This window comes from Tyto alba, unplaced genomic scaffold (genome assembly GCF_018691265.1).
Source record: "Tyto alba isolate M040663 unplaced genomic scaffold, T.alba_DEE_v4.0 Super-Scaffold_13, whole genome shotgun sequence".
NCBI lineage: Eukaryota > Metazoa > Chordata > Aves > Strigiformes > Tytonidae > Tyto > Tyto alba.
In genome coordinates, this window is record NW_024881275.1 from 46,938,115 (window position 1) to 46,962,813 (window position 24,699).

At 46.1% G+C, this 24,699-nt stretch overlaps 1 protein-coding gene across 1 annotated transcript in view; it reads right to left on the minus strand.

The window, feature by feature from the left end:
• Positions 1-260: 260 nt before the first annotated feature.
• Positions 261-24,699, minus strand: part of SLC49A3 (solute carrier family 49 member 3) — a 32,431-nt gene continuing 7,992 nt past the window's right edge. Inside the window, exons 2-10 of the mRNA XM_042787812.1 lie at positions 22,150-22,308; positions 21,053-21,272; positions 16,104-16,180; positions 15,849-15,986; positions 15,165-15,281; positions 13,385-13,537; positions 11,403-11,560; positions 4,747-4,859; positions 261-3,291 (exon numbers count right to left, since the gene is read on the minus strand). Of these exons, the coding sequence (XP_042643746.1) occupies positions 3,140-3,291; positions 4,747-4,859; positions 11,403-11,560; positions 13,385-13,537; positions 15,165-15,281; positions 15,849-15,986; positions 16,104-16,180; positions 21,053-21,272; positions 22,150-22,308 (1,287 nt within the window). The 3' untranslated portion in view covers positions 261-3,139. The remainder of the gene's footprint in view (positions 3,292-4,746; positions 4,860-11,402; positions 11,561-13,384; positions 13,538-15,164; positions 15,282-15,848; positions 15,987-16,103; positions 16,181-21,052; positions 21,273-22,149; positions 22,309-24,699) is intronic.

Consider the following 24,699-nt stretch of genomic DNA (forward strand, 5'->3'; position numbering starts at 1 on the left):
AGACAAAATATTAAGTTAGCTGAGTCAGCAGAAACAGCTGATGGTGCAATGTAGGTGTTGCATTTAAGGTGAAGAATTAACTTGGTAAGAGGTGAATCGCCTTGCATTCTAGCCGGTCCTCAGAGATTAGAGAGGCTAGGGATGGCTGGACTTATCTCTTAATAGGTATGCCAATTATTGCTGTGACTATAGGTCTGACACCAGATGCACGAACAGCCCATGTGCTATAGGTCTGGTTGCACTCAAGAGAAGCAGTCACGTATGCAAATAGTACGGTTTATTATTATGCAACATCTACAGATTCTTTGAGATTGCCTACAGTAAATGCACAAACTGCAGGTTGGCTGTATAGCACTACACACAAAAAATTGCAATCACACACTTAATTCCTGAGTAGCTGCGGGCATAAATCTTACCAAAAGGTGTCCCTGCTGGGGGTGGGCCAGTAAGGAGAACAAACTCATTGATCTGTCCCCCCAATTTGGTGTTGGATTATTGTCCCTCTGAGTACAAACTTGGGGGAGTATTTATCTAAATGTGTATGCATGAGTGGGTGGGACTGTGGTCAATCCATTGTTTCTTGAGTAACGACACAGCACATTTCTTGGTGCAACGTGCACGGAGTTGTTGTGGGAAAAGCAGGCAGTTGTAGGAAAAGAGGAAGCACAGGAGATAGTGTCTGCAGAGTTGTGCAAAACGTCCCTTGGGAAAAGCGGAAGACCAGGAGATAAATCTATATAGTTGTGTCAAAACATTCCTTGAGAAAAGTGGAAGAACAGGACTGTGTGGCCTCCACCTTGCTTCACATTCCTCCTTGGTGCCATGACAATACAAATCACCGGATCTTCATCCTGACCCATGTTTGTTCTAGGCACCATGTGTTAAGGAAATGTGTGTTTTACAGTTTCTTTGCTGTTTTGCTTTTCCCACACTTCCAACAGTAGGTATTTGTGTGAGCTACCTGGCCTCACTGTTAGCAGTGCCACACCACTTCTGTGGCATGCTGCCAGGGTATGCAAACTGTATAGTGGAGGAGCAACTACACATTAACAATTCAGAATTAGCCTTACACATTTATATGTCTCATGCATTAGTAGAGACAAAAATCTCCCCTTTCAAATCTCTTTTATATGCTTGGATAAAGATAAGAGTTAGCTGGTGCAAGGCAGCCTCTCTGATTAGGGCAACAGCAGATTTTGGAGATATTTGCTAGTATTATTTCCTCACTCTTTTAACCTACCCTTCAAAATAGAGCTAACTGTAGTTTAACCTACAGCTAATTTTACAGTGTCATTTTAAGGATCTGAGATACCACTATACATCATTATTCTGAACACAACTTAATGCACATCTGGCACATACAGAGACCTTTGATTTGTGCTACATAGCAATCTGATGCACCATTGCATCTATAAAATAGTTTTTAAAGTTTAATATAGTGAGAAAATATTAATATTTTCTTAAATCACCCTTTATTTAAAAACATAGGCATTTGTAAATATATAAAAGTATAAAGTACCAAGTGCTTCATGCTTCCCAGTATAGTAGGATTCAGGAGTGGCAGGTAAATTTGGTGTTAATCTGTTTGGTGTATTAGGTCCAGAGCTGCAGAACTGACCAGCTAGTTTTGCAAAAGACATCTAATCTCATTCCTCTGACATGTCCAAACTGATCTTGTTTCACCTCAGATTCAGACTTCCTTCTTGCCCCTTTTGACAAACATCAGTGCTTATTGGTGAAAGCAAGGCTGGAGCTGTAGGAACTAGCAGGCTCCCTACAAAGATGCAGCTAGGTGTTTTACAAAGGGAAGGATTTCCACTTGTTAATGGGGAAGATAATTCAGGAACTGAGAGCTCCTCTGTACAGTGTCTCTCATTTTTTTTACCACTGAAATGGTATAGGGCAAAAAGTTCTCAGGTTGTACATCTAGACCTGGACACCAAAGCAGGACACTGGACTGCTGTGGAAGTACTGTAAAACAAAAAATCCAGTTGTACCCATTGCAATTGTTAGGGTAACTGAACTTCAGATGGGATTTTTTTGTGTCACTACCCAGTCTCTTCTAACACTGAAGCATAGCTGTCAGTTGCAGAGAAAACTGGAAGGTGCTTGTTCATGTTGTTCCCTACTTGGTCTTCCCCAAAAAGCCCCTATCATCTGCAGAAACTTAGGACAGGTCCCTGCATTCTCTATAAGTGGTCATCTTTGCCAGTTCTTCTGCCAGCCTCCACCACACCAGGCACTGCTGTGGCATCCCCAAAAAGTGAGCTGCCCTTCTCAGTGTTTCCCTACGAGAGCATAACTTGGCCTGGGGAGGGTACACCATCCTAATCTTACACTAGCAGGTGTGTCTTCCTGTGGAAAATTTAAACCACTAGAATTACAGGAGAGGTGGAGAAACAACAGAAAACCAAGTAAAACAGCTTGTCCTGAATGGCTCAGCATCTGGCAGGGGACTAGAAGCATGAGCAATACTGCCATATTTAACTTCTGTTGCTGACTGATACTTTCTTTTATAGGTGGCACTGCAGGTAGGGATTTTCTTTTCTTGTTTGTAAGAGAGGACAGAGTAGCTCATTGCAACAGACTTGTATTACGAATCACATACTTATGCTTCCTTGCTGCAATGGAAGGATGCTCTAGCTCCTACCACCCCTCAGCTAAGAGGCACAATTAGCTCTAACTTTTGAGTGGAAGAGTTGTTAGGGTGTACAAGAACCACAGCCCTTAAACAGAAGTTTTCTACTACGTTTGTGATAGGCATGGCTTCTACCCCTCTGAAATCTTCACCACTGATCCAAGTACATTAAAATGAAAAAATGTCTGAGATATGATGCTCCTCTCCTCTGCAACATTTCTTGAGCTTGAATCAGCTAAAAATCCGTTACCTGCATTGTTGTCCAGTCCCACTTTGACCTTTCTGGTAGCACAGCCTTTCTTACAGCTCAGACTCACAAGTAAATACAAGATTGAGGGAACCACAGCAAAGTTGCCTCAGTGACTCTGCTCTAGCCCTTGTCTGTCATGGAACAGAACCCAGTTATCCTAGTCTGCCAGATGAGCATTTGCAGTGATGGTTCCTGCCCACAGGTCTGAGTCCTTCCCTTACTGGGCCCTTGGCATCCTCTTTTTGGCTTGGTTAGGCTTCAGGAACATCTTCTATTGCTTCATCTTCTGCCTTGATCAAATCACCGTTTGTCTCAGCATGGAGCCTCTTGTAGTCAGTGTGGAAGAAGATGACGTAGAAGCAAGCCATAGCACTGCAGAGGCCAGCCAGCACCAGTACTGGAGCTGTAAGGAAGATACACTTTTAGACAGTGAATTCACAACTCCCCATGGGTGCAGAAGTCTAGAGATCAGCTTCCCAGCAACTGCACAGCCTGGGTGATCTCCCAAGGGCTACCCCAGAGAACAGTGTGCAGCTCACAGTGGGGCAATGCCAGTTTGATAACAGCCAAACCTTGTCTCTTGTAACACTGATGTAGAAAGAGAATTTGGGTGAAATGTGGAAGGTTTCCAGGACTCTTGTCCTTCATGACTTCACACGTTGGACATCTTACACTGGTACACACAGTGTGTGTTTGTGTGTTTCTCTGTATGTGCACACATTTGTGTGTTGGGAGGTGGTGAAGAAAGTTACAAGAAAGACTGAATCAAAACACTTGAGCTTCATAAGAGGACAGGTCCACACAGGTAGTGCTTCCTGTTACGTCATCTGAGAGTGAAGTATAGGAAAGGTTCATAAAGTATAAACTTTAATGAAAGGAAAATTTGTGTAGAAAGAACATTTTCTGAAAAAAAAAAAATCTAAAAGCCCATACAATAAGGCCTGAAAGTAGTTACATTCTCATTCCAGCAATGTCTCAAATAAACACCTCCATGCTTTTCTCCAGATATCTCTGCATGTATCAGACTGCAAAATGAGTAGGACTGGGTACCTAATCATGAGATCCAGCTCTGATCTGATGAGATGAAGAGTTGCGGGCTTTCAGACATAAATCAGTGAAATTGCTTTTTGGAAGCAGTTATTGTGAAGCCTTGTTCCCTGCCAGCTAGTGGAGTTTGTTCTGGGGAGTGCCTGTTCAGTCAAGCAGGATATATTTAAAAAGTGTTTGCCAGCCTTTGTGTTATGCTGTGTCCCCAGGACTTTGTGTCAATATTACATAAATATGAACCAGTTGAGAGTTTGAGATCAGGGTTTAGCCTTCAGTGGAAACACATTTGTGCTCCTGCTCATCTCAGTTGCTGCCTCTTCTCCTCACCAGCTAGGAAAGGAAGGGAAATGTGGAATAAGTCAGAAAAAAGCTGTACCAGCGTGTTATAAACCCAGGCAGCTGTGTGTGCAGAAGCAAGGGAAATCACCTTCATTCAATACATTTGTAGTCTTGGCCTCCCATGCTGCAAAGCAGCACAGGCTGTGCTACATGGGCAGTGTCCTCCCCTCAGAACAGCTGCCTTCTATCTTAGTGAAGCTCAGGTCTCTGCAGAGTGGCCATAAGAGAAATTTTAATCCAGAACCAACAGCAGCATTCATGGCATTTTAGAGGTCTTCCCATTTCAACCTCACAGGCCTGGTTTAGCAGGAGCAGCAAGGAGTGCACCATCAGGTTGTGAAAGGTGGCTAAGAAATATGCTACAATAGGAATCAGTCTTGAAGGCTCCCTCACAGTGAGACTTGGAGGAGATTGGGGTGGGTACGTGGGGTTTAACCGACTATCCAGCACCATTTCCCAAGAACATACTTACTTGTCCAGTCCAGGGCTCCATCCTGGTCAAGGGCGCAGGTAGAGGATGGATCCTCAGAAACACGCACGGTGAAGGCTTGTAGCAGAATCATTAAAACCACACCTTCAATCTGGCTGTGGGGAGAAGCCAACATGCAGTCATGGTGCCTGCCCAATTTGTCAGTGCTGCAGACAAGACAAGCTTCCTCAGCGGGAAGAAAGTGTGGCCCCGTTTCTGGAGCAGGGTCCTCCTAGCAAAGAAAGCTACTGCTGGCTTCGTCTGGCCCAGGTGCTTGGTTATGTCATGGGTTTGAGTGAGTGGTGGGTTTTTTTGGTATCAGGGGAGGGGGCTATGGGGGTGGCCCCCTGTTAGAAGATTCTTGAAGCTCCCCCAGCTCCAAGTCAACTCCACCTCTGTTTGCAAAACTGAGACAATCAGCTGCACCTCTGTGATAACGTATTTAAGAAGGGACATGGTGACAAGCAGGGGGACTTGTGAGGAGGAGTTGCTGCAGCCGCGTGAACATCTCCAGGCACATGTAGCAAGAGAGTTCATTCAATAACATCTCCTGCCTCCCTGGGAGGCTGCAGGACAAGGTCCCACACGCCCTCCCCACATCCCAACATTGCTGGCAAGCCCTCTGCACTCCACTGCTTCCTCCCATGGGAGATCAAAGGCAGCACTTGGCTTGCTTTCAGAGATTTTCTTCTACTTGTTGAGCCATCAAACCAGTGCCTCCAGTCTCAAGCTCTGGGTGTCCATTTGCCAAAGGTGGCTGCACCCCTCATCCCCTGTGGGGACACTACAGGATGTAGTCACTTCTCCAGGTGGGTTTTTTTGTTCAGTTCCTGCTGCTCCCTGGGCCAGGATGGACATAGTGCTTGGGTCTCAGCTCAGTGTTGGGGCTGAATGGAGCCCAGCATACCCCCATTGGAGTCTGCAGGGTGACGGAGTGAACATTGATAACAGTAATACTGATAAATCTTGGGCTGCCTAGTCCTCAGAGTTGGAGAACCACTCCTGTGGGAACAGTGACATTCCATTTGTGGACACTGAAATTCTAAGGGACCAGTTCTATCAGTTGAATGTTTGCAAGTCCATGGGGCCAGACAGGATTCATCCCACCGTACTGAAAGAGCTAGCAATATTACACCAGGACCCCTTTCAATCAGTGATTAAAGGTCTTGGAAGTCCGGTGAGGTCCCTGCTGACTGGAAGCTAGTCAGTATTATTCCAGTTTACAAGAAGGTCATGGGGTCAGACCCAGGAAATTACAGACCTGTAAGTCTAACCTCTGTACCTGGGAAAATTATGGAGAAGATCATATTGGATGCTGTTGAAAGGCATTTAAAAGACAATGCAGTCGTCAGGCACAGCCAACATGGGTTCACAAAGGGAAAGTCCTGCTTAATTAATTCAATAACCTTCTATGATATTGTCACACACCTAGGGATGAAGGGAAGGCAGTGGATGTAGTTTTTCTGGATTTCAGTAATGCTTTTGATACCATCCCTCACAGCATCCCTCTGGACAAGTTGTCCAGCTGTGAGATGAGTAGAAACATGGTGCATTGCGTGAAGAACTGGCTGAACAGCAGGGCTTAAAGGGTTGCAGTGAATGGGGCTACATCTGGCTGGTGACCGGTCACCACTGGTGTTCCTCAGGGCCAGTTCTAGGGCTAATTCTGTTAAACATTTTTACTAATGATCTGGAGGCAGAAGTTGAATGCAACCTTAGCAGTTTTGCTGATGACACTAAACTGGGAGGTGCTTTTGACTCTCCAAAGGGACAAGATGTCTTGCAGAGAGATCTAGATAAACTGGAGTATTGAACAATGCTTGATGGGATGAAATTTAACAAGTCCAAATGCCAGATTCTACATCTGTGTCGTGGTTTGAGCTCAGATGGGAACTGACCACCACACTGCTGCTCACTCCCCCCTTGCTTCCCCATGCTGAGAAGGAGAAAATAAAGCAAAAGGTTCAGTGGTCTGAGCTCAGAGGGCAACTGAGCACCACGCAGCTGCTCACTTTCCTCTTTCCACCAGTTCTGAGAAGGAGAAAATGAGGCAAGGCTTGGGATTCGAGACAAGACAGGAAGGGATAAATGACCCATTACAGTCATGAGCAAAATGCAGACTCGTTAGGGGAAGGAAAAAAGAACATAGATTTATTACAGACACTAACACCACCACTTAGCAGAGTAGGACAGTGAGAAGCATTGCCACATCTTGAAAACACCTTCCCCTACCCCACCCTTCTTCCCGGGCTCAGCTCTGTTCCCGATATCTCTACCTCCTCCTCGCAGCGGTGCAGGGGCAGGGGATGGGAGGTGCAGTCAGTGCTGCTTCTGCTTCCATCTTCAGTGGAGGGGAAACTTCTGGAACTTGTTCCCCCTGCTCCAGCGTGGTCCCTTTCTCATAGGAGACAGTCCTCCACAACTTTTCTCCGACTTGAGTCCCTCTCATGGGCTGCAGTGTTTCCATAGCTTCTCCGGCGTGGGACACCAGCTTTCTTCAACTTGAGTCCTCCCCACAAGATGCAGCCCTTCCCAAGCTGCTCCAGCATGGGAAAGCCCCGCACGTTGCAATCCTTCCAGCACCAATCTACAACAGCAGGGGCTGCTTCCTCCCACAGGGTCCTGGCTGGCTTTGGGCACAGCCACCTTAATTGGCTGTACAGGGCCCCCCACAGGCCATATATCAGTGTCTGCTCCACTGACCTTCAAGGGGGAGCTGCCCTGCCATTTCACCACAGGATACAGAGGGACTCTGCTCCAGCACACCTTCTCTCCCTCCTTTCTTCCTCCATTCCTCCACTGACCTTAATGTTAAACACAGATGTTGCTACTCCTCCTCACAAGTTCAATTCCTCTTCCCAGGTCCCTTCTTAAATAAGTTATCGCAGAGGTGCAGCTGATTGGCTTGGCCTTGGTGCAGAGGTGGGGCCTACTTGGAGCCTGGGGAGCTTTGAGAAGATTCTCACAGGGGGACACTGCTGTAGCTCCCTCTGCTGCTACCAAAAAACCCCACCACTAACTCAAACCCAGGACAACCTGAGATGGATGAATTCCAGACACAAGTATAAACTGGGAGAGGAGTGGCTGGAGACACAATACAACCAGCCGGTCAAAAGAGGCGATTAGGCCGCTGTATTTAGTTACTGTGGCCACATTTTGACTAGTATGTGAAGTTCAGGGCCCCACAATTTAAGAAGGATGTTAAGGCACTTGAGTGTGTCCAGAGTAGGGCAACAAAGCTGGTGGAAGGGCTGGAAGGCATGTCCTGTGAAGAGCGGCTGAAGACACAGGGTTTGTCTAGTTTGGAGAAAAGGAAGCTGAGGAGTGACCTCATTGCTCTCTACAGCTTCAGGAGGACATGAAGTGGAGAAGGAGGTGCTGATCTCTTCTCCCTGGTATCCAGTGACATGAGGTGTGGCAATGGTTCAAAGTTCTGTCAGGGGTGGTTCAGACTTGATATTAGGAAACACTTTTTTATCAAGACAGTGGTCAAACACTGCAACACGCTTCCTAGAGATGTGGTTGATGCCCCAAGCCTGTCAGTGTTTAAGACGCATTTGGACAATGCCCTTAATAACATGGTTTAACTTTTGGTCAGCCCTGAAGTGGTCAGGCAGTTGAACTAGATGGTCATTGCAGGTCTCTTCCAAATTAACTACTCTATTCTACTCCATTCTATTCTGTTCTGTTCTGTTCTGTTCTGTTCTATTCATTGCTGTTGTTCCACTTGAGACCCTAGGCCTCCCACCCTGGGAAAGCCACCTCCTTCCTTCCCATATACCTACTGCTCTGAATAAGACTGTGCAGCAAAACCCTTCTAGAGAAAGAGAAAACCACAGCTTTTCAGTATATGCTGATTCTCAGAGCCAGGACTGTAATGATATATTAGCAACTGCATGTACAGGGGCTCTTCCCTGCTCTCTAGAGCATGCTGAGTCAGTAGCAAGAAGACAGTAAATGTTGTCTCTTTTGGCAGATAGAGCTCTTTACTGCCCAGAGTTGTGCTCTCCAACACTCACATGACATTCAGTGCTGAGCAGGGTGCAGGGATAATGATTTAGGACCAATTCTGTAAAGGGATTACGCTTGGCATTTGGTACTGAAGAACTGTAGATGTCAGTGTACTGTAAGTGGTATTTGCTCTGGGCACAGCTTTGTACGGCAATGAACACTCAGTGGCACTGGAACAAGCTTAGAAGCTGGCTGATCTGATGCTCTCTGCAGCTACACCTCAGGAGCAGCTGTCAGTGCTGACCCTTTGCAGTGCCTTCCCAACTTTTGGTGAAGGAGTGACAAGAGAATTTCCAGGGAATCACATGCTCCCTTACTACTAAACTTCTCTAGAAAAGGAAGACCTTGGCACAAGGACATGGGTAACCTGTATTTCTAAAAACAAATGCAATGTATTAATCCACAGTTTTATCTAGTTTTAACCAGTAGGTCAATTACAATATCACCAGTTCAGTAAACCATGCAGAAAGTTACCATAAAAACACAAACAAAAAGTTGAAGGCAATACCCATTGACCTAAGATCACTGTTAATCCTCTCAAGTTCCATCATAAAGAAAAACAAAAAAGCTGCATCAGTAAAACCGGAAGGCATTAATTGCTTCCTCCTGGCTCAGCCCCAGGTTTTTTACCCACTTTTTACCCCAGATTTAGGTTCTACTTCCTATGCATACTTTTGATGCAAACACTGTGTCCTGGGCTTGAGTGAGTGGTGGGGTTTTTTGGTAGCAGGGGAGGGGGCTATAGGTGTGGCCCCGTTAGAAGATTCCTGAAGCTCCCCCAGCACCAAGTCAGCTCCACCTCTGCATGAAAACTGAGCCAATCAGCTGTGCCTCTGCGATAACGTATTTAAGAAGGGATGTGGTGACAAGCAGTGGGACTTGTGAGGAGGAGTTGCGGCAGCCGCATGAACACCAAGGTCAGTGGAGGAACGGAAGAAGAAAGCAGAGGGGAGGTGTGCCAGAGCAGAGACACCCCTGTATCCTGTGGTGAGATGGCGGGGCTGTCCCCCCCCTGCCACCCATGAAGATCTATGGTGGAGCAGACATTGATTTATGGCATGTGTTCCGTTTCGCATGGCTGATCAAGGTGCTGTGCCTGAAGAAGGCCAGAGTCTTGTGGGAAAAGGTAGCCCCACTGTTGTAATTCAGTGCTGGGAGGATTGCAGCATGCCGGGGTGTCCCACACTGGGGAAGGGCTGCAGCCTCTGGGAGGGACTCCAGTTGGAGAAAGTTAGTGACTCACACCAGAGCAGTATAAGGAAATGCTGCAGCCCGTGGGAGGGACTCATGTTGGAGAAAGTTTGTGGAGGACTGTTTCCTGTGAGAGGGGAACCACAACAGAGCAGGGGGAGAAGATCCAGACGCTCTCCCCACTGAAGATGGAATAAGCAGCAGCACTGACTGCAACCCCCATCCCCTGTCCCTGTGCCGTTGGGGGGAGGAGGTAGAGATATCAGGAGCAGAGCTGAGCCCAGGAAGAAGGGAGGGGTGGGGGGTAGGTGTTTTCAAGATGTGACAATGCTTCTCACTGTCCTACTCTGTTACGTGTTGTTAGTGTCTGTAATAAATCTATGTTCTTTTTTTCTTCCCCTAACTAGTCTGTCTTTTGCTCATGACCATAAAGGGTGATTTTCCCCTCCTGGTCCTATCTCAAACCCCAAGCCTGGCTCATCTGTCCCTTCTTATTGCCGGAAGAGAAGGGGGAGAGAGTGCTTCATGGTGTTTGGCTGCTGACCAGGCTCAGACCATGACAGGTTAACTGGCCATGGCTCACAGGGTGTCCAGCTCAGCTTTCCAGCACACCCCCAAGCACTGGGCCAGCATGGCAGGATCACTATATACTCCCTCTGGAGGTGAGTAGGTGTTGAACTACACCTGTCAAGGAGCTGATACTTAGTCACTGGGCAGAGACTTGGAAATACTCACTGCAGGGTTGAGGATGAAAAAAATTCAGACTATGACTACAGCCTCCTCCTCCTCACTCATAGCTGGCTGGCAGCAGCAACAAAGTCCACAGCCAGTGGCAGACAACAGACTTCAAAGGCAGTGTCTAATGCTGCTCTTTGGCTGACACTTCTTGCTACTGCAGCTTCACCTGGCACACACACAAATGACACCAGGCCATGTATATCACTGCTTAGGGCTTCAACAAGTCATTCCTGCTGCAGTCCAGTGACATCGCTAGGCATGTAAATTGATCACAGGAAGGACTGTCACTGCCCCATCTGTTGTGACCAGCTGCCTTATGAGTGATGATCCCCATTTCCCTCATAAGAACACTGAGACCTGATAAGTACCTGTACTGCCATGGGAATAGGTGGCCCTCTCAGGCATACAGTCCCCATGTGCTTCAATGGTAGGTGATACTAGGCATGGTTAAATCCCGCTTTGTGCCAAGCAAGGGAGACTTTCATCTTCCTCCTTGCTTTTCTTGCACCAATTCCACATATTCCTCCTTGTTTGAAAACCAGTATCTCTTCAGCTCTACAGCTCAGCCAGCTAGCTCCCCACTTGCCACGGTCACGTGCACAGACACCAGAGAGAAGTTCAGCAGGATAGTTAGCACTGATGCTCACACTCCTCTGTTTGTGTGTGTGTGTGTTTGAATCCAAGCTCAGCTGTCAACTGGATTTAACCTGCCTGCTTACCTTGTGACAAAAATCAGGCCTGTAGATGTACCCTCTCCCACAGGGTAGGAGCACTCCACGGACAGCTCCATGGCAATGGGGTAGATGGCAAAACTGAAGAAACCAAAGAGTGAGCTGGTGATGGCCAGCATGATGGCCTGATGTCTGAACCGAGAAGTCTAAAGGCAGAAAAGCAACATCAAAGTCTCAGTGTCAGCACTGCTGCACAGAAAGTCTCTGAACCCATTACCTGCAGGAATTCCCAGGGGCTCACTGTTCTCACCAGTACCTTCCCTAACTGTTCTCAAAATCTCTTTTACTTCCAGCCCTCTAGAGACAATAAATGGGTCCATGATGGAGATTTATCTGTTGAATTTAAGCAAGGGGAAATAGGATCAGCAGAATTACCTGAAAAGCAATGGTGTCATCATATTACTGTGACTTGATTTCCTGGACAGTAACTTACCAGGAGTGTGATCAATGTATCTCCAGCACCAAGTGAAATACACACCTTCCTCCCAATTCAAGTTAGTATTTCAGAAGTGGTGTTTGCAGTGGATTACATATGAGAATTCAGTGGCTTGCTGCAGCTCAGTGATAGGGAAAACTACTCCTTATCATGTCAGACTCATGTTTGTAACATTGGGGTTTTACCACAAAAACAACCCCACAAAACAAACAAAAAAAAAAACACCTGAAATATTCACAAACCCTAGAAATTGGTTTAGTGCCCGGTAGAGCCTTGTCCCTCACTGGAGGAAAAAGCATGGACTTGTCCAGCCAATGCAAGTAAAGTCAAGTGCATAAATCCTGCAGCCACAGTGCTGGTACCTCTTTCCTTAATCATGTAATAAATTTCCACAGAGTAACACAAGGTGTCTGTTCTGTCATGGCTACAGCAGGCCTGGCCTAGCTAAAGTAGTAAAGTCAAGGAAAACTGCATCTGGCATCTGAGTTCAAAGCATCAAGGCATCAAGCAGATTTGAATGGTGTTTTTTTTGGTTTACTACTTTGAACTAGTAGTTCATCTGTATGGGATGAAGGGGACAGAAGGAAGGGGAGGCAGGAAAGGTTTGCTTGTTGGTTCTGACAGAGCCTCTTGCCTATTCTGTATTTTACTTGAGCCCTAGCATGCTAACTTGTATTCAGAGCATCCCCCCAACAAATGCCAGAGTACTAAAGCAGGAAATGCAAGGTCTGCTTTAGGCACCTTGTGCTACACTGAGAAGGGCATTGCATTTGTCTGTCCCTTAAAAGTGGAGCTAATATCACTGGGGTCCTGGCCCTGGGGTAAGTGTGATCATGCTGTATTGGAAGTCTGAATTTTTCAACACACAGGAGAAATGCATAGCACAAGCCTGTTGGGAAACTAGAGATCTGCACCCCAGTCTGGGTCCTCTGCAGTGCTAGTTCTGCTGGGTGTCCTTGCTCAGGTTTTTTCTGGGTGATGGCTCCCACTGGCAATGACTATGCTTGAATGCAGTACTTCCAGCCCCATGGGTGTAAAATCTCCAGGTTCTGCATTCCTCTCCTGGCTGGATTCAAGTGTCTCCCTTTTCTACACCTCCCTTGTCTTGTCCTCCTTGAGAAACCACTGCAGATCTAGGTCCCTTCTGCTAATCTTACACTCCTGGCAGCCACCACTGTTAAAGGCAGGTGTTGGGAAAACTATTATATTCTTGTTCATTTTTGTAAGATGGATATTTAGCAATTCAAGTTCTTTTTGGAAAAAATGGTCTCAGGGACAGTAAACAAACATGGTGACCCAATATAAGGAAGTAAAATTATACCTATTTATTTATATCCTGAAACCATCTATCTCAGGCTCCACAGTGACTGAAATCTTCAGTAAACCTTTAAAACATTCCTATCACAGAGGGATAATCCCAAAACATAACACATGGTTTAACATGACATCAAATGACCCTGGTTTGAGTTGATGATTTATCAGATGGCAACAGAACTAAGCCCACAGGTATGGTGCAATGAAAGGGAGAACTCACCACTGCAAACACAATGCTGGCAAGTGCACTCAGACAGAAACAAATCTTGGTGGACTCTATGAACTTCCTCGTCCGATCGACATACAGGCCTAGCAGGAAAGCACCCAGCAAACCACATACTGTGAACAGTGCACCATTCAGGCCAGAAAAGTCCTGGAGAACAGAAGAACAAGTAACTGAGCAACTAGAGCAGTTAGGAAAGGGGTTTTAATGTCACTGACCCATCTGCCTCCTGCTATTGGTCAATTGGTGAGGTAGGAAAAGCTTCCCTAACTGTTGCAATAGCTGAGACCTCCACAGGGCTCTGAGTAGCAAACAATAGGCCCAGGTGCTGCTACAAATGTGTGGGGACAGCAGGACCATAGCACTTCCGCAGTCTCAATGTATGACAAGTCTCTGCACACCTGGCAAGGGAGGCTGGGTGCAGAGCAGCAGCAGTTGCCTGGCATTAAATGCTCCAGCCCAGGCATGAGACTGTTCTTGGTTCCTCCAGGGGCAATAAAATGACTTGTCCACACTGGTGGCAACAGGTCCAACTGCCTTGGGATATGGTGTTTATAATCATGCTCCTGGCCCTTTTCTTACCAGGGACCTGCACTGGCAGAATGCCTTTCACAAGGCTGGCAGCCCTAAAGCGTGTTAGATGAGGCACAGCATTGTCTGGCTGTAGCAAGGAGGTCTAATTAAAGAGGCAGTGAGCAGTAGTTAGGATAGGATATGTGCTTTGTTGCCTGCACTGAATATCTCTGCTTGTCCCGCTCCTTTAGCTCTGTAAGAATTCAAATGCAGACACCAATCCTGAAAGCAGAGAAGCTATAACAACTTTGGGTAAATATTTTTGGGAGCCTGATGGGCAGGCTGGAAGGAAAGGGTATCTCGAATAGCTTCTGTGGTCTAATGGGCCAGGGCAAGCCAGCCACACACAGACAAAAGCATCATGATGCACAGAAAGCAAGGCTGCGAAGTTTAAAAGGTTTCCAGTTAAAAGCCCATGGAGTGTGCAAATGTGACCTGGCTATGGTGCATTAAGACAGGTATCAAACCTGGGGGAGTTGAGAGGGGGCGGACAGAGACCAGACATGTAGATGTGCATACATCACAACTGGAGAGATGTTTTAAGAGGACCTCCATGCGAATACAAGCAGCAGGACTGAACTGCTGCCTGCCTGAGGGAAAATGCAGGAACTGGGGCAGCCCCTTGCTATTGCAGGGAGAGAGCAGCAAGAACCAGCTAGCTGTGCATGCACTGTGCTCAATTGTAAAAGCAGCACCTGGCCCATGTCATGGGAAGGATGAGGAAACAGCTGTCACAGTACCCATGACTTCCTCTGCTGTCCTGGCTTCATATATTACTGTGCAGAGCAAAAGGTGCTTGCATCAGCCTGCCTTCAGCTTCACTCTAGGGCCTGCCTGGGCCACATCCTACTCTGGGAAAGGTGTCAGAAGGCTGCATAGACATCAGTGCTCTGGATTGGTTTAGAAAAAACACAATACTCTTTTTTCCGAAAAAGTGTTTGAGGAGTAAAATTTTTTAATTTGCAAATGGGAGCTTACCCTTGGGCAGTAATAAAAATGCAGGTCATCCATTATACTGAGAAATTGATTGTGGTCTGGATTAATGTACTGCTTAATCCACATTAGATAATGTGAACAACTAAGATATGAGACAATGCAGCGTATTCAGCTGTCTTCGTTTTCCTCTGAGTACCCTATCAAGGAAAAGAATTTTGATTGTACCATAGATGATGTGGACAATGGGGAGAAAAGGAGGAAGACTTACATTTGAATATCCTTTTTCACAAAGGATCTGTTCTAACAGAGCTGAAAAGCAGGTGAACATCCCAATTCCTCCTCCAAAGCACACTGCCAGGATGATGTAAGGCTTGTTTCTCAGGAGCTAGAGAAAGATGTTAACATATCATTTAAACAAGTAGGGGGGGAAAAAAGGGCCTGGCTGTGACAGTAGACTCGAGGGTCAATTGCTCTGACTCCTCAGTTGGAAATGTTGACAGGGCAACCCTGTGATCATTAGAGGAGTTTGGCTCTCTGCTGTCAGTTCAGCCAGAGGACAAATTAAAATGGGGACCATGTAGGGAGAAAGGATCTCTTCAGTGCCCAAATTCTTCCTTCACTTTGTCATGTGCTGCCCTACTTGTTATCACATCTGCTCAGAAGGCTCAGGTTGTGTGATATTCTTGGTTGAGCCCAGGTGTGCCTGTCTGAGCTAGCTGAACGGCAGCCAGCCCTCAGCTGAATGGTCAGATAGCATCTCTCACAGCTTCACTGTGAACGGCTTCCACTCCCTGAGGAAGGAAGAGATCCCGGTCTCCTTGAGGGGGTTTTCCATGGTGGGTTTGGTGGAGTTCAGAGTCTGCTTTGTTAGCAGATTCCCCAGCATATCCCTGTCTGGCAGGGCTGCATTCCTCACTCCAACACTGGTCTCTCTCTGTGCTACAGCACTTACCATTTTGAGCCCCGTGAGGAATGGCTGGGAGGTGGAGTTAGTGGCACTGGCCGAAGGAGGCGTTGGAGGAACCTTCTCGTGAATCCCCACAGTAGCTAGAGCACAGGCTGTTATTGCTGGGATGGCATAAACACCCAGCTACACAACACAAAGTAAAGACATATTACCAGTCTTTCCAGGTCCACTGCCTCCAAACTAATAAATCAGCTGGTCCACAATCAGCCCAACTGGCTGATTAATGCAGTTTTCATTTACCATCAATGGGATGTGCTTTCCTTCATGAACTAGTGCAGGTGACAGCACGTTTGCTATGAGAATACCCAAGGGATTAGCTGGAATGAAATAAAACAGAGAGACAATTTTTTCATGCAAGCAGTCAGAATCATGTGTTCACCCTACTGCCAGATAGCACCAGAGCTGCAGTGTGCAGCAGAGCAATGAGTAAGGGCAGAATAAGGCACATATAGGGAGAGACCAGGAGGGGAACATTTGGAGAAGTTGACTGTGTGGTCTTACTGTTGCCACATCTGTTCCCTCACCCAGTGAAATCCATTTTATAAACCTGTTTCCCTACAATGCCTAACTCCTGTAAACTGTTTTTCATCTATGAATTACGGTGTCCTCGCCCTCACAATGCTGCCTCAGTATAGGCTAAGATGAATGGACAAAATGAAGATGGATGAATCCTTGCCATCTGTCCTGGTGTGATGTTATATAGCAGCAGTAACAAATAGATATGCTTTCCTTTCTTTACTCCCCCTGTGCCATTATGCATGATCCCCCCAAGCCTTCTCAAGGGTGAACAGTCACAGCTCTCAGCCTCAGTTGGCATGACAGATGCTCCATTCCCTTAATTGTCTTAGTGGCTCTTAACTGGACTTACACTAATATGTCCATGTCCTTCTTGTATTGAGAAGCACAGAACTGGACACAGATCTTCAGATCTGGACAGAGGACCTCCCTCAAGCTGCTGGCAATGGTCTTTCTGATGGTCACCAGGATGTAATTAGTCTTCTTTGCCAAGAGGGCATGAAAAGCAGGAAAGCCCTATGACAGCTCTCTAAGGTGACACTGGGTCATTTCTGACACCTTTCGAGCTGATATATTTCCTCAGTAAAGCCCAGGCTGGCATACAAGTTGATCTCTGCTACCAATTACAAAAATTACATGGCAGAAGAGAATCTTGGACACGCCTGTATCGGAGTAGGAGGTTCCATTGTTATGAGGCTGCAGCTGATCAGCATGTGAAGCAGCACTCATGGGACTCAGCTTGGGAACATTCAAAATTGCAGAAGACAATTTTTTAACTTCAAGGTGATGTTCCACAAACAGTCAAACAAGTTAAGTTGATTTTCTACTGGTGTGCAGGAATGAGGTTAGGAAAGCCAAAGCCAACCTGGAAGTGAGTCTGCTGAGAGACATGAAGGGCAACAAGAATGGCTTCTACAAATGCATTAGCAGCAAAAGGAAAGTTAGGGAAAATGTGGGCCTGCTACAGGATGGGGCAGGAGACTTGGTGACACAGGGCAAAGAAAAGGCCAAGGTATTCAATGCCTTCTTTGCCTCAGTCTTTACTGGTGAAACTGGCCTTCAGCCCTGAGACCAGAGGTAAAGTCTGGAGCAAGGAAGATATACTCTCACTGGAGGAGGACTATGTTAGGGAACATTAAATAGGCTAGACATACACAAGTCCATGGGACTCATGGGATGCACCAGTGAGTGCTGAGGGTTTTCATTGCAAGTGAGCAAGTAAGGAAGTGCACAGTGTTTTCACTGAGGTGAACAAGTGAGGCTGTGTTCACTGCAAGGCCACTCTTGGTCATCCTTAAAAGGTCATCGTAATTCAAAGAGGCTTGGAAGAGAGTGAATGTCACTCCTATATTCAAGAAGGGCAAGGAGAATCCAGGGATCTCCAGGCCTTTCAGTCTCACTTTGATCTTTGGGAATGTCATGGAACAACTAATCCTGGACACCATTTCCCAGCACATGAAGGATAACAAGGTGAACGGGAATAGTCAGCAAGGGAGAAATGCTTAACAAATCTAATAGCTTTGTTCTGGGAGATGACTGGCTGGGTGGATAAGGGGAGACCTGGGGTTGTTCAGCCTGGAGAAAAGAACCTTTATCAGAGAATGTAAAGAAGAGGCAACCAGACTCCTCTCACTGGTGTCCAGTGGCAGGCTAAGAGGCAACCGGCACAAACTGTAACACAGGAAACTCCATCTGAATATAACCTCTTTTACTGTGACAGTTGTTGAGCACTGAAACAAGTTGCTCAGATAAGTTGCAACATGGAGATATCCCTGAAGATAGTCAAAACCTTACTAGACACAATCCTGGGCAACCAGCTCTGGCCAACCGTGCTTGAGCCTGAGGTTGGACAAGACAATCCCAAGAGGTGCCTTCCAACCTTGTCTGTTATATGATGCTGCTGAATCATCATTAATAGTGCTATAGCACACAACAACAGTAGCATTTCTGCTCTGTACTTGGGAAAGCACTAGCTTATAATCCTGGTGAAATGCTATCTAAGTACATGGACACAACCTTTGGGGTAAAATGCATCTGGACATTGTAGAGGACTGCCTGAAAACTACTGTCAGGTGTTTCCATGAACTATCAGCATGCTGAAGCAATTCCAGGAGGTATGGGTGAGGCGTAGAAATGTGTGCATTGGCTAAATTTGAAAAGACTAAGTGAGAATTTCTGAGTAATTACAGGGTTTCAGCCTCCTTCTCTTCCCTGGAAGATAAATGATATGAGCCTAGCCTAAGAATGGAAAGGAGATCACTGGAGCTAATCAAACGTAAATTATGGTACAGGGGTCCTGGTGGATTAGGTTGCAGTACTCTGCAATGGGCCTTTGTGGACAGTGATGCTGATGCACTAAAACTATGCAGGGTGCAGAAAATGACAGACCACAGTAAATGAAGAATCCCATGGATGAAGCAGAGGCCACTTCAGTGGACTCAGACAAGTCTTCTCCTGATACAGGAGAATTTTTCATGGTCTTCACAGGGGATCAGTTCTTGGCTCTGTGCTTCTCTGTGAGTAAGTCTCTACAAGTGATGGGGAGGACCAAGATACAATAAATACTCAAGAGCACAGCTGAGATGTAGTGATTTGAGCTGCTCTGAAGGCTCCTAGGTGCAGGGGCCATTTTAATCTATACACAAGCACAGGGAAGACACCCAGAGGCACTAATAGGAGCTGTGGGGATACCGACAGGAGGCTCTAGGGCCAATTTCTGTGTGCACCACTGATAAACTGATAACTGCAATGCCGAGTGCTCCTCTGGCATTAACAGAGTAAATGAGTATTGATAAATTGGAGCAAGCTGAGAAAAAAAGCTCATGTGAGCAACAGGCAAACATGGAGACATGTGGGAAGAGGCAAAAGGAAATATGCCTGTAGAGTGACTGGGTTGGAGCTGTTAAGTATTTCTAGACAAAGTTGACAAGAAGTGACTCTGTCCATAACTATCTGACAAACAGGTGGAACTAGACTGAATAGCTGGGGGATAAGGCCCATGGAGATGGGAAGTAACATGTAGACATTTGCCTGTGAGGAGTACTGTGAGAACCACTGGAGTAAATGACTGGGGCTGTGGCAGATGCTCCTTCTATGCAATATTTAATCTTTCTTGAAATGAAATCCTGATTTTGTACAGCAGACAGTAATGGGTGTAACCAGGTATTATTAATGAAAGCCCTCTACACAGCAATATGCAGGTGTTGCAGCAGATAATAATCACAGCCCATTCAATCCTCACACTGACATCTCAACATGCCACAGATCGAACAGCTTCAGGTCTTGGGTTTCCACTGTTCCTTGCCCTCCAATTTTATTCTTTCCCATAGTTAGATCCATTTGGTTCTGTAAGGACTGAAGATGCTATGTATAAGAAATGCTCTTTGGCTGCTCTGGCTGCTGTCTCACTTAAAAAGAGCAAGTTATCTGTAGGCTGGGGTCCTTCAATGAAGTGAAGGACTGAGTGTCCAGTGGTCCCTGATAGTACTTGTATTGCACCACAATGACAACAGGGCTCCTTCTCCAGCTGGAAAGGTGAAGGTCTATCTCGGCCTTGGGAAACACGGTGAACCATTAGATCCGCCCTATTCTAGGGAAGGCAGTGCAATAAGAATTTATTTGTTCTGACACCATAAATCCATTCTTGCTAAACAATAGTGCCCATGCTCTAGGCTTGCAGTAGCATTGGGAAAGCTGTATAGGGGTGCTCCTATACTGTCCATTTCCCCATGCCTACCCCTTCCCCACAACTCCAAGGCAGTGGGGATGGAATGTGGTTGGTGGTTGTTTTGAGGGAAGGGCAGGTGGGGATCCCCCACACATGTATGTACTGTGAGATTTCCCATCTGGAGCCAGTGAGCCAGCCCAGTTTCTGGGGTACCTCTCAAGTTCTTGGATAAAGGAGGAAAAGATTTCTTCTGGCTGCTGGGAAGAATGTAACATGGAAGGAGGAAACAGGTCTGTCAAGTGCAGTATCCTGTCTCTAGCAGGGCCCAAAGGAGCCAAGAAAGGAATCAGGTTAGAGCAAGCATATCTGGTGCCTCCCCTCCAGTTTCACAGCTTCCAGGCACTTTGCAAGGCAGATGTGATTTCTGCATGGGCAGTCTTGCTGCATTTAGCAGCCCCAACATGTTTGTGTGGCCAGCTGAGTATATTTTATCTGTGTGTGCATACATACCAATTGGGAATTCATGCTCAGCCTTGCTACTGGACAAACTGGTAGAGAACATTGCTGCAGCAGCCTCACCTCTATCCAGTCACAGAATTTGGCAACTGTGACCACTGGCATCACCTGCAATTTGGAAGCCTTCCTAACAAGCTGCAGATTTAAAGCCACTACAGACTTTCAATTTAGTAACACTGAGGGCTGTCCTCAGCCTCTACAATATTTAGGCAAAGATGATCACTTCATCATGGCAGAGAGGAAGAAAGTTGGGAGCCTGGGTGGCTTTGAACTTTGCACCTGGATGTGGATAAGGCCCACTTCCTGCTCCCCAGCATGGAAATGCCTGCCTGTGTTGTGGGGCGTTGAAGGCACTAGTTTATGGCACATGGCTATGAGACTTTTGGGCAGAGCTGTATTTGCAGGGGCAAATGGCTATGGTATAGAGGCTTTCCTGGCAACAAATGCTAGCTCTGGGAGGCAGCAATATTACTTTGCAGCTATCACTTACACATTGATGCGATCATATTTGCTGTTGCTCTCTGGTGGTCTGGAAACCACAGTGCTGCCAGTTTTGTTGGTGAAAAGATGATAAGGGGCTGTGCCAGTGCACAGAAGCATTGTCCAATAAACAGGTACCAGTACCTCTGGGAACCCAAACTCAGGAACTCCAGGATGCTGAACATCCGGATGATGCTACCCGTCATGTTCAGCCACGCACTCAGGATCACCTGCAGCAAGCAGAAACAGCCAGGGATTGAGTGCTGAAGCCTGAAGGCAGAACTTAATGCAAGAGTAGCATGAGCAGGGTCTGAGATACCTATAGGAGACACTGGGTGTTAGTAATCACTGCATGGATAGCTGTCTGCAGACCACCCTCACCCCTTTTGGGATACTGCAAGATTCTCTTGGAATCAACAGTGAGTTAAATGTCTCCTTAGGGAGCAAGGTGGCTGTCCTGTCCCCACATGAAACTACACCACAATGTGGCTTATGCAAGACTGCATACACTGTCATGGAACTGATGAGAAATCCAAAATTCACTAATCACACTCTGCAAGTTTGCACCATCACCCATATTTTGCTGTGACAATCCAAACATCATGGCAATGAGTCATCCAGCATATGGGTCCTGCAAATGCTCTTCTATACCACTAGCATGCTAGTGTTTCAGTGCCACATTCCACAACACTCTTGCTTCTGGGAAGACTGTATAGAGATTCCGAGCTAGCTTAGCAAAGACCATGCTCTGAGCTGATAGGGGTCCCTTAATTGCGTCCTGCCCTGCTACTCCTTAAACTGGTCCTGCAAACAAAACATCCGTGCTAACACTTTTTCACAGCAAACCCTACCCAATTACAGCAAGCTCTTCTGAGTCAGCTCACAGCACCTGTCCCTGTCAGTTGGCTAAAACAACAAAACACTGAAGAAGGAAAAGACAAGTAGGGATGCAATATTATTCTGACTTTTCCCACTGCTCCCCACCTCAGAGGTGATGTGACAGCTATTACTGAAGTCTTCCATTTACAGTATGCATGTTAGTGCTTTGTGCAGCTACTGCTATCACTAGATGAAATGCCCTCAGTGAAAGAAAATAGTTCAACTCACAGCACATCTGAGCCCCACGCTGTCGAGAACCCATGTTGCCACCAGACCAAATGGGATTGAGATGAGGAGATACACTATCGAGAGCCAGTTGACCATCTCCAGGGAAACATGGAAGTAGGCAGCTGTCTTATCAGCCACAGGAGCAAACGTCAGCCACAGCTGCAGAGTAGAGAGCAAAGATGGGCAAGCATGAACACTGCTACCAGGACAGAAATTCAGCATCCCCTCAGACTGTCTAAATAAATTGTGAAGGGGCTTGCTATCTTAGCCTCTGCTTGAATTTAGGATGTTAAGGTTGGTAATAAAACTTCAAGCCCCCAGTGTTTGCAGTTACTCAGGCTAGGACTACTTTACCACTGACATCATCGTTATCTTGGCCCAGAGCACCCCATCCATTTCACTACCTCACACCCAAACCCCTAGTCCTGCTGCTAGGAGCTGGCAGAAGCAGAGGTCAGTACCTTTTTGTGTCCCCAGGTTGAACATGCTGGCCCCTGGTGCACTTACTTACCTGATGTAAACCATAAGCGATCCTCCTATGTTAGCATAAACAAAACAGAGGATGCCATCTCCTCTCTGCAACTAAGAGCCTCTTAAACTCAGCCTGGAATTTATGGTGACATTGGTAACCCCTGCATGTGGCCTTGTAAGAACAACTTTGCTATGTGACAGCCAAGAGAGACATTATTCCATGCTGTCCTACACACACTCAACAGTTACGAAAAGGTCTAGAAATTTGCATTATTTGATATATCAGAATACACACAGGAGAACACAAGAGGCACTTTAACAACTATCCATCTTTTCCTTCCAGTGCCATATCTGAAAATCTTTCCCTAAACCTTGTTTTAGGCACTGGTTTCATAAGGTTGCTGTCTGCTTCTGGTTTCTTTGGGGAATGAAAGGCCTGCTTTGATCCTCAAAGCAGGTCCTGAGATCATGCTCCCAAGAAAGAAATGAGGGTACTACTCCAGATTTAAAGATGTTTCTGTGGATTCTTTGCAAAGATGCCCTCTCTGGAGCTTTTCAAAAAGACTGGCCTAACCTGAGAACCGGTTTCAATAATGTGGATGTAAGCTACTCCTCTGTTAGAATATGATCTTGTACCTGCTGAATACTCAAGATGATAAAGTTTGAAGAAACATGAACAAAAACTTCAGCTACAGCTTCCTAGAAAAGAACTCTAGCCACTGTCTCTTTCCAGGTTCCCCTCTCCACCACCACAAGCTTCCTTTTCACAGCCTGCATCCTGTAGACACCATCAGCTACAGCGTTACTATGTAACTGAAAAAGGGCTTGGGTAACCTCAAAGGTGTGTCCCTACACTCTGCTACTTTTGTTTCTAGTGTTCCTATTTACTTAATAAAAGCTGGAGACCATAAAAACTACCGCATAAAATTGAATCAGAAGGGGATGTGGGCTTTTCATCTTTCTCAGTGTCACTGTGTGAGAATAGCTACAGGCAAATCACTGTTTAGATAGGCTTTTCTCCTAGTAGGAATGCAATGAGTAAATGTCAGTAACAGGGTAGTTTTGAATGTATTATCAGTGTTGTAGCAAGGACCCCCAGCATCAGCCCTTTCCTCTTTGAAAGGAGCTGAAATGCCAAATTTCCTACATTCAACACAAAGCTCACATTGCCATGCTAGGCTCAGACACACCCATGTGGGATCAGTCAAAGGTCTGGCAGGGGGTGGATTTGGTGTTTACTCAGCTTTCACAATCAGGTGGGTGAAGATGCTGGGAGCTGAAGGAAGTTGTACTCTTCTTAGACACAAGGAGGTTTTTCCAGGTCACTGGGAGACTTGCAGGAAACTTATAATAAAATGAGCTTTAAAAAAATTCCTTGAAATAGTACATTATAGTGGAATGATATTACCGTCTTGTCTCAGGAAGAAATTTCACCCACCTTCATTTTTCCAGAACTGATCTCCATCAGATTGGGATGGGAATTTAAATGCTTAATGCTAATGTAACTGTTTAAATATTACAACCATCACTAAGGCATAAACATTAGTTTGATTATAGGATGCTAAACTGCTCCTAAACAAAACACAGCTGTGTAATTTCAGTAACAGTAATTCTGTTTCTTGCTGCCTTCCAGATTGGGATGGTGGTGATGAAACACTGTACCAGGAAACAGTGTAATTAAAGAGATGATACATTTTGTAAGCCAGCTTCAGGTACATTTTCATCCCTCTTGTCCCTCCACAAACACACTCTGCTGAGCATGACATCATTAGGAGAATGATGCCACAAGCCAGAGCACAGCATTTTGTATTGACTGGCCATATACACCTAGGTGAACTGGGATCAAGCATTCTGTCATGTTTCCATTAGGCCTATTAAAATCATTCCTTGCTGAAAACCAAGTATTTGGGCTGCCCTGTAGCTCTATCCCAAGCAAAAGCTCCAGTTCTAATGTATGTGTATGACAGTACAGAAGGTTAGAAGTTGCAGCCTGTCCAAGCCTGAGTTTGTTCTTCAAAACAGGAAGGGGGTTTCTTTATGGGTCTGAAGAGAAGTATGTCTCTACCTCCATTCAGGCAG